Source organism: Triticum aestivum, chromosome 6D, assembly GCF_018294505.1.
Source record: "Triticum aestivum cultivar Chinese Spring chromosome 6D, IWGSC CS RefSeq v2.1, whole genome shotgun sequence".
Classification (NCBI taxonomy): domain Eukaryota; kingdom Viridiplantae; phylum Streptophyta; class Magnoliopsida; order Poales; family Poaceae; genus Triticum; species Triticum aestivum.
In genome coordinates, this window is record NC_057811.1 from 399,683,983 (window position 1) to 399,693,576 (window position 9,594).

Consider the following 9,594-nt stretch of genomic DNA (forward strand, 5'->3'; position numbering starts at 1 on the left):
GTTTGGGTCATGTTTTCGTGCCTCGAGCGGTCTCAAAATGGCATCATCTTACATTTCTAAAAAGTTGGTTACAATTCTCTTACCATACAAAGTGTCCACCTCAATGTCCTCAATAAGGCCATACATTTAGGTCTTCTTTCTCACTAAGCCATGCAAAATCTGCTACATGAGCAAACTTATAAATTATAATTATTAGTCTATGCATGTAACGCTGCCACATTGTTAGTAATCCTCAGGGCCGGCCCTGAGGGGGGGCAGAGGGGGCGGCCGCCCCGGGCCCCCGCGTAGGAAGGGGCCCCCTGATGGCCTGGTTCCTTGTGCGTGCGCAATGTAACAGATCGATTCTTAGGAAAGGGAAAAAGGTTACAGCGATTACTTCTCGGGTTGTCGCACGCGCAATCTTCTCGCCTTTATTCCATATCTTCACCATTGGCAACAAATCAGCCCGAGACTCAGCCTTGTCAAGGTTGACAACGCCTCAGAGATATGTACGAGGCCGTCTAATTATGGTTTCCGGCTGCAGGGCGCGATTAGTGGAAGAAGGTATTGCAAGTTTCCAAATTCTCATCAACCACTTCTTCAACGCAAATCCTCTCTTTTTATAGTATCGCCAGATCGTTCATTCATTCGCGAAGGTCATTCTCATACATATCACATTCTCAAACTCTGATTTCTTGTTTTGTCTGGGATTAGAAAGAGGAACTCTTCGTGACTTGTAAGCATCAGCAATATTTTGCAATTTTTAATTAGCAGTGTTTTTAATTTCTTGTACTATCATATGTTTGTGTGCTAGTAATTAGTAAGATTGCTAGTATCCATTTGGTAATGAGAATAAAAACAGGCATGTGAGTTGACCGAGTCCTCAAAAGGAGCATAGACGTTTTGTTATAGCAGACACGAATACTTCTACTGCTCGGAATTCAGAGGGACTAGCTTTAGTTACTGCTGAGAAACAACCTAACTAAAATTCTTAGGATGCTAATATATTGAGTAAGCACCAAACTATTACTTATTCACCTAGTAATAAAGGTGTTTATTGACAAGAGCGACAACTTTTACTGTGAATGTTTATGACCCCAAAGTTTTTGAATAATTGAGATGACAAGGCAACAAACTATAGTGTATCGACTATTTATTTGCAACTGAAATAGAAAAAATTACTCCGTTTATGTGGCTTTAGGGCCCCCTTCTGTTGTCTTGCCCCGGGCCCCTGAAATCTCAGGACCGGCCCTGGTAATCCTTCACTTTTTTTAAATGATATGTTTGTGTACTCCACCTAAAATTCAACGGCGCAGCAAAGCGCGCTTTTGCTTCTAGTTTTTAACAGTAGTTCAAAATTTTTTATTCTATTCTTAGAGACTATTTTATTGATTTTCAAGCATATATTTTTTTTCATTAGATTAAGTTATTTTTAGCAACTATTTATGCATTTTTTAACAAACCTCAACAACGCGCGGCGCATCATTTAGTTTCTTCTAACAAAATCATCCTATGTTAACTAAAAAAATTAAACTGCAAAAACGTCTTATATTTAGTTTCAAAGGTTGTACTTATCATGCATCTGATTTTGTCTCCGGTGCTCAATGTAAGGTGTACATGCGACGAGGGACGAGAACATCATACATCCAAATCCCAACCCCGGCCGCAGTATCGATCACGGTACACATGCAATGCAGCTGTGCAACTAGTACCGGTCTACAAAGCCGGAGAGGGCATGGAAATGCAGGCAAAGCTAAAGCCGGAGCGTGCGTCCGTAGGATCTTTCCGTCTACGCACAGGCATCCTACACATGCATCCCAGCTCACCCTCTGCGCGCAGGAACCCTCTTTGTTTCACTTTCACCGCCCGGCCCTTTCTCTTTACTGTTCCTACACGACTACGGGCGTAGGCTCCTTTCAGCAAAGCGGCCTCGGTGCACAGCCCTTGCAGGCAAGGCAGGCCTTTTCCCGCGAGATCGATCCGAGGCGTGCCATGCAAGCAAATTAAGACCGCCCCCGACCCGATGCGATGCCATTGCAGCCTTGCCGGTTAGATTTGCTTGATGCCTCTCGATCGGCCGATCCGGCCGACAAAGCACACGGTAAAGGTAGCTGTTGTATTGGTGATCTTTCGCAACCTAGCTGAACTCGCGTCACAGCCTCTGGATCGGTCTTGAGATCAGCCTGAAGAAATGGGAGTTTTTACTAGGAACTCGGGATGATCGGCCTAAACCCTAGACACAGTCACTCTGCTCATTCAGAGCTCGGATTTGCCAGATCGGCGGTGCATGCATGCATGCATGCAAGGATGCGTGTAAGCAGTGCCACATGGCTCGGGAGGATCACGTCGGGTTGGAGCGGATCGTACTCCACTCTCGCAGTCGCGGGCATGAGGCATGCATGTGCTCGGCTGTCCCAAATATGCTCGAGATGCAAAGAGGGCGCAGAGGCCAGCGCCAAAGGCTGTCGGCCTGATCCGGGCAAAGCTAGCTAATCGATAGATTCCGCGCTCAGTTGCAAGCACTGCGGTGCGGTGCGTGCTGACTGACAAGACAAGGCATCTTGCTTACGTAGTTGGAAACTCATAGTGCATTACGGGCATACTCGTATCAGCGCTCGCACTTGGTAGGAAGAAAGAACACCTTGATCATTGGTCCTCTAAAAGTTGTTATTTTCGACACTTATATGGAAATTCAGAGTACAAGTTTGACCATCAATTTTGTTTCGATCATTCTATGTCTTATGAGAATAAGAAAACATGTTACAAGACAAATTGGAATAAGACGACAGATTTACATAACCGAATGAACTTGTAGCTTGCAAAACCCCCGATTAATGTACGTATGCAGCAATTACTACAGGAGAGTATACCCCTGAAGATTTATCAAAACAAAACAGTAGCTAGCTAAAGCTAGGCAAATGTATAATGCATTTCGGTAGACCAGTTTATAACACCAGCAGATCTGGAGTCTGGACTAGACACACTAGATGAATCAGGACACATACCTGCAAAGCTCTCTTGGCAAACAAAATGAAACTACAAGAAAGTTTCCAACGCATCAACGACCTAGCAAATTAATCAAAGCACTCACCATATCCCCAGTAATACTGACACGTGCAGGAACAAGATCGAGGAACCCAACAAACAGCAACTCACAACACACAGCCTTTATCAACCTTCAGACGCGCACGACGATCTTGATCGCCAGCAGGAACGCCAGAGCCAAGGATAGCCGGCCGGGAGCCGCGCTGATCGCGCCGTTCTTCTTCGCATGGTTCTCTCGTTCGTCGTCCCCGTCGTCCGCCGAAGGCGCGTCGGCGGTGTCGTCGGCTGACCCGGTCCCTTTCTTGGTCTTGGGCACGACGTCGGTGGCGTTGTGCCTTGAGGTTGGAGTTGAAGTCTCCGGCGACGAGGGCGCCTCGGCGGCCGGGGACGACATGACGGCGCCCACCTGCAGCACCGAGATGTTGTACGGCTCCTCGTGGATGGGCTTGACGAAGAGCACGCTGGTGGGGCGCGCGTCGTCGCCGGCGTCCTGGGGCACGAACGCCACGCTCCCGCCCCGGCGCTCTGAGATCTCCACCATGCCGGCGCTGCCAGGCGCGTCGCCGGAGGCCTGGAACAGGGTGGACACGTCGGCGGAGCCGCCGGGGAGGCGGTGCAGCTTGTCGTGGTCGTAGTAGTCGACGAGGATGTGCAGGGAGAGCACGTGTCGGAGCGCTTCCCGCGGGAGATGACGCGCCCTGAGCGGAGCCATGTCGGCGTCGTCGACCGCGAGGACTGTGATGGTGTTGCGCTCGTTGATTTCGTCCGCAAGGCCCGTCGTCGTGAGCAGGCGGCTGAACTCGGACATGTCCCGGCGCGCCGCGAGGATGGCGGTGATGTTGTGGGTGGCGTGGCACGTCGGCCACGTGGAGAGGACGAGGAGGAGGAGTACGGCGAATGAGCTCGCGGTGAGTGACATTGTTGCAAGTTGCAACGTACGTGTGGCTCCCGTCTGGTGTTCTTGGGAAGTATGGCTCGTCCGGGGATGAAACAGGGCGACGAGTGTTTAATCAAACACGGCGACCTGCACCTCGGGTGCCCTTGGTTTTATGGCACATGGTGGCTTGCCGGACGAGCAAAGTCTATTTTGTGCTGAAATTGGCCACCGCTTCTATTTTCTCGTACAGTATTAACTTGGCTTTCTAGTTTCTAGTTCTACTGCTCCTGAATGAGATGTGTAAGAGCATCTCTAGCAGACCCCGTATAACGCCGACCCGCAAAACGCGTCTGCAGAGTCAGACCCCGCAAGACCCGTATAAAAGGATATTCGCAGAAGATACTTTTTTACGGGTCGGCTACCCGGGTCTGCTCGGGCACCGCCGCGTCGACCGCAAACCGAAAACCCCCAATAAGCGAATTTGGCAGCGATTCCGACAAATGAGTTCAAATTCAAACGATAAAACATAATTCGCGCGCAAATGAAAGCATAGTTTTGTAAGACAAACACAAAAGGACTTGCAAAAGCGACGACCATGTCCTTGATCATCTTGGTCGCTCTTCACTCCGCACCACCTCCATCGAGGTCATCGCCGCCCCCGAATCCATCGCCGGCACTTGTTCCAACTCCGGCACCAAAATCACCGGCAGGCGCACTGAATGCATAGGCGATGTTGGTTCCAAATCCCGATGAGAAAACATCGTCGGCACTGTAACATGCACCGGCCGAAGCAAGCATCCTCCTCTTCAAGATGTCCCTCCTTGCCATATCATGCCACTCTTTGATGATGTCGTCCATGTCATTGCGGTTCAATGTCATGATCCTATTCTCTTCGGCAAGAAGCTTGGACATGGCTTTGTTCTCAGCGGCACGTGCTCCTCTCTTCTCAATGGCCGCCTTGCGCAACCCCTCGTCCTTGAGCAATTGCCACTTCTCTTGCTTCTCCCGTGCTTTCTTCTCGGCCAACTCTTTCTTTGTCTCCAATGTCTTCGCTAACATCAACTCATTTGATTGCACCATGGCATCTATCTTTTCCCGCAAGCTCGATGCTTCGTGTTCCCTCTTGATCCTCTCCTTTGTCTTCTTGTCACCATCGGGCTTGTTCAAGTTTCTTGGGCCATCATCATCTTCATCTTCATCCATGTTCGTAAGTGAACCTCTCTTCGGTGGGGATTCCTTGTCAATCAACTTCCACTTCTCGCACTCTTTGAGCATATCCCAATAATGCTCTAGCTTAAAAAAATGCCTTCGGAAGCTTCCATGTCTTTGTATCTTTGTTGGGCAATTTTGTCCTACACAATTTAAACAAAGTCAAATGATGCAATCACTTCATATGATGCAAATGATGTGCACAACTTGGGACGTGAAAACGAACTCACATAGTCGGATTCCACGGTTCCACTTGGAGGTGCATTGCGTACTTGTTTCAAGCAAGCTGTCCAGCGGCTGCAAATCGGCTTGATCATGTCCCAACGCCCTTGGAGTGACCGAAAGGTCCGTGGTGTCCTATTGGGATGCTTGGCCATCATGCGAAAGTATTGATCTTCGATTCTTTGCCAGTATCTCTTGGAGGTTTGAGATGTACCCATGCAAGCATCAAGAGACACCACACTCCAAGCCTTGATCAAGATTTGATCTTCCAAGATCGTGTAGTTCCTCGATCTCACGTTTTTTTGCTTGCGCTTCCTCATATGCCCCCTCATCTACCTCCTCTACTTCATCTTCACCACCGTGATCATCCACACCACCCTCCATTTCGTTGTAATCGAAATCGGCGAACGGGGCTTGATCGATGTCGACGGCGTTGGTGTCCAACAAGTTCACGAACTCGGCAGTGGCATTGTTCGAACCACCGCTACATTGAGCGACATCAAGTCAAGAACAACCACAATGCCGAAAAGAGAAGCAGGAACAAGAGATCGAAGATGCATACCTTCCGGCCATTTCATCGAACACCTCGCCTGCGGTGGAACCAGCGCCGTTGAACGGCATCGTCGGGGAACATCTCGCCGGGGCGGAGGGAGTGGACGAAGGCGCCGGCCTTTTCGTAGGAACCTTCTTGGCGATGGCGGGGGCGACATGGCCGGCGACGAGATCCGCCGGAGGGGATTGCGCGTGCGCGACCTCCACGGTGACGAAGGACGGGTGGGAGGCTTCCATGGCCGCGAAGAATGGCGGGAAGATGGACCAGAGCGTGCGGTGCCGGGGCAATGGCGGCGGAGGAGGGGGGGCGGGAACGGTCGCGCAGAAAATTTACCTCATGCCAAATCTCACTACGGATAGGGGACGAGCTCGGGTCGGCCTCCCACCCCACGAATCTAAAGGTTGAGGGCGAACTTTTGCCGCGCCCCGCAAAAACTTTTATGGGTCAGACGCGTTTGCGGGGTCTGCTCGGGCAGAATTTTCCGCGCCGACTTTGCGGGTCGCTGCCTTTTACAGGGTCTGCTAGAGATGCTCTAAGATCATCTACAGCCGGATACACCAAATATCTACCCCTTAAATTTCTATTGATGTGATCGGGCGTGTCGTTGGACAGTGACGGTCACACCTCAAATATTCGTTTTCACACCATATACCTCAATTAGCAAACCCCAAATTCATAGTACACATGCATCATGAACTTCCGATATAGCCGGGCGTCCGACTTCCGGCTACTACATCAAAACATGACATTGGGCTATCAAAATTTGGCATATTCAACATACATACTAATATATGGACAAAGACCATCCACGGTTGCCCTTGCTGGCGCTTTGTCGTGGAAGTACCGCTCGAAGATGCAATATAGATCAAGCCAGATCTCCTCTTCGCTGGAGTTGTCCACCCTGTCACTGTCCTCCTTCTCTTCTTTGGGGGGCAGCCCGACCATGGCACGGACTGCCTGGGCTTGCTCTCGGCTGAGGGCGTGCGTCTTCCTCCCCTCCCACTTCTGGAGGGTGTGGACATGGATGGCTTCCTCTTCCACGACAGCACGCACCGCCGCATCCGTCGCCTCCACCACATCGGCAGCGAGGAGGACCTCGCGCTCCATCGCCCTTTGCTTGTTATGGCATGCACATCGAGCTAGTAGCACTCATACTCCAGTGAACCGGAGATGGTGCGGAAGATGGGCCTCAAGCTTCCAGCACCGACTAATTCGAGCGCCAGTTTCCCCGGCCCAATGGATTTGGGCTAGACAGACTCCGACGTTGGTCGGACACTCCTTCCGGGAGTGGCGGAGGGCCATACGGGCGGCCATTGCCTCCTTCGGCCCGCACGAGACGACGCCCTACTCGACGGATCGGGAGTGGTTGGAGTCAAATCCGCTGCCCGACATGTCGCGGAGTATAGGAGATCGTTGGGAAGTGACCTGGGGCGGATCAGAGTGCAGTGCAGTGGAGCGGAGTGGCTAGGGTTTGGTACAGGGAGCAAATGGGGATGAATATATTTGGGGTCGGGGTCGGCCAACGTGGGTCGGATCTGGCATGGCGGACATGCCCGGGCATGCCAGAGCCTCCTCATATCCGCCCCAGATTTGAGATGGATATGAGGGTGTTGGTCAGCCCGGGCATTTGGGGCATGTATTCCGGGTTTTTTTTACCGACCAGTGATCGGGACATCCGCTGGGCCTAAGGGGTGGGTTTGGGACCCGGAATGCACTAATATTATCATACTATATCAGTATCACTCATGCTACGTCATGTGATCATTTTTCATGTTTGGACGACCTATATCCTTTATTTTTTAAGAAAGAGGGTAGGAAAAAAATATCATTTGGATGTGATGTCTTAATCGGGGGTGTTCGTGAGGAATTCGACCCACTTATGGGTCGGGTCACATGTAGGTCAGAGCCATGGTGCGGTCGCTTTACGTAGAAAAGGAGTAAGTCTGTTCTTATTAATGAGTGTTATTTTTACACTTCTCTAACCTGAGTTTAAACCGATATATTTCATTAAAACCAAGATATTCACTCCGTTATTGCCAAAAATGACCAATGAATGCATAGGATTCCAAAAATCCTTTCTTTATTTTGTTTCCACAGGAAATGGGATATGGATGGACGAAATCAAGCCAATACTTGGAAAGGAGTAAAGTGGAGATAGAGGGGATCAAGTGGGTGGCGCACTAGAGGAAACAGATCAAAATATGACGCTTCATATGACCACATCCGCTCGTATGAACGGTCGTATGGTGTGGAAACCAAGGCTCCACGTCCACCTGAACAACCTTTATAAAGGGGCCGATGCCGAATGGATAACAAAACATCATGGGGGAAGAGCAGAACAACTAGTCATCATCATCCCCATCAACCCTAGACGCTGCCATTTCCATATCCATAGCCACAACCTTCATCTCCATCATAGTTTTCAACAATCTAGTCATACTTGTAATCATGTATCACACACGACATCCATTGTAAGACATATTATCAGTCAATCTATCTTTATGATGTGTTTTTCGTGTGATCTGATTTCCATGTGTGAGTAGTCTGGTAAGGTATGGGTTGAGGCAAGGGCCTTGCAACCCGATGTATTTGTTGGAGGGAACAATGGAAGGACATTGAATTAATGTCTTGTAGGTGTAACATAAAATTGTTTCGGAAGTTGTCTCTTGTCTCATTCGTGGTCTTCATCCCTGGAGGTACCCAAGATCATGGAGAACGAGCCATGGAGAGGCTAAGGGTAGGGAGACTGTGAAGTGTTATTCTGAATACCGGTGACAGAAAATTTTAGTACGATAACACGGATCCTATCCCTAGGGATTCAAGAGGTGTAGTCATTAAACACCCAATGCTTTTGTCTGATTATTGCAATGTTCATTATCGAGGCCCGCGCGTTCGACAACTAACTCTTGATGCTGGACATGCGTCGATCAATACGTAATTTGGCCACATCCTCCACTTCGATACGTAACAAGCACATCTTGATGGGTGACTTCAAGAGCACAAATTATGATCATAGTTGGTCTCATCACAAATATATGGTTGTAAGCATAAGACATCGTACCCATGCCTATATTTATTATAAGTGTTCTTCCTATGCCAATTTGATTTATGACCCGGTCAAAAGCTGGAATTAATTCTTTAGCAAAAGCTTGTTTGAGACCCTGGCTTAAAGGACACCGTCCTCACGTTGGGCCGTTTTCATAGCGTCATCAAATACGGCCTATTAACGATGGCCCGTTATGGTCGGCCCATGAACGGACGATTCCAACTCTAGCCCGTTTACGGCCAGAATGCGGTCTGTTTGGCCCATGTTTGGCCAATCGACCATACGACCCGTATAAGGCCCATTGATGATACGGCCCGTAGAAGGCCCACTGTTTCTACGGCCCGTAGAAGGCCCACTGTTTCTACGGCCCGTAGAAGGCCCACTGTTTCTACGGCCCGTAGGAGGCCCAGTGTCACTACAGTAAATATTAGCCCATGGTTATTGTGGCCTAGTTTTAAAAAATAGGTTATTGCAGCCACTAGCAAACCGCAGAAAAAGAACTGCACTGACTACAAGCAAACAAATAAACAAGACAACAAGGAAATAAATAAGCAAGCAACTTACACTAGGCTATCACGGCTATTACACATATTACATCCACTGGGCATCAAAGTTCGCCACCAGTGCAAATATAGGGAACACAGCAGCATATAAACGTCGCAG

At 49.4% G+C, this 9,594-nt stretch overlaps 1 protein-coding gene across 1 annotated transcript; it reads right to left on the minus strand.

The window, feature by feature from the left end:
- Window positions 1-2,628: 2,628 nt before the first annotated feature.
- On the minus strand, window positions 2,629-4,084 carry LOC123141732 (fasciclin-like arabinogalactan protein 1). Its single transcript, XM_044560810.1, has one exon. The coding sequence runs from the start codon at window positions 3,941-3,943 to the stop codon at window positions 3,158-3,160; it is 786 nt and encodes a 261-aa protein (XP_044416745.1). The 5' UTR covers window positions 3,944-4,084; the 3' UTR covers window positions 2,629-3,157.
- Window positions 4,085-9,594: the final 5,510 nt, after the last annotated feature.

Coding starts and splice junctions, on each gene's coding strand:
- LOC123141732 (XM_044560810.1), bottom strand. CDS start 3,943: ATGTCACTCACCGCGAGCTCATTCGCCGTACTCCTCCTCCTCGTCCTC.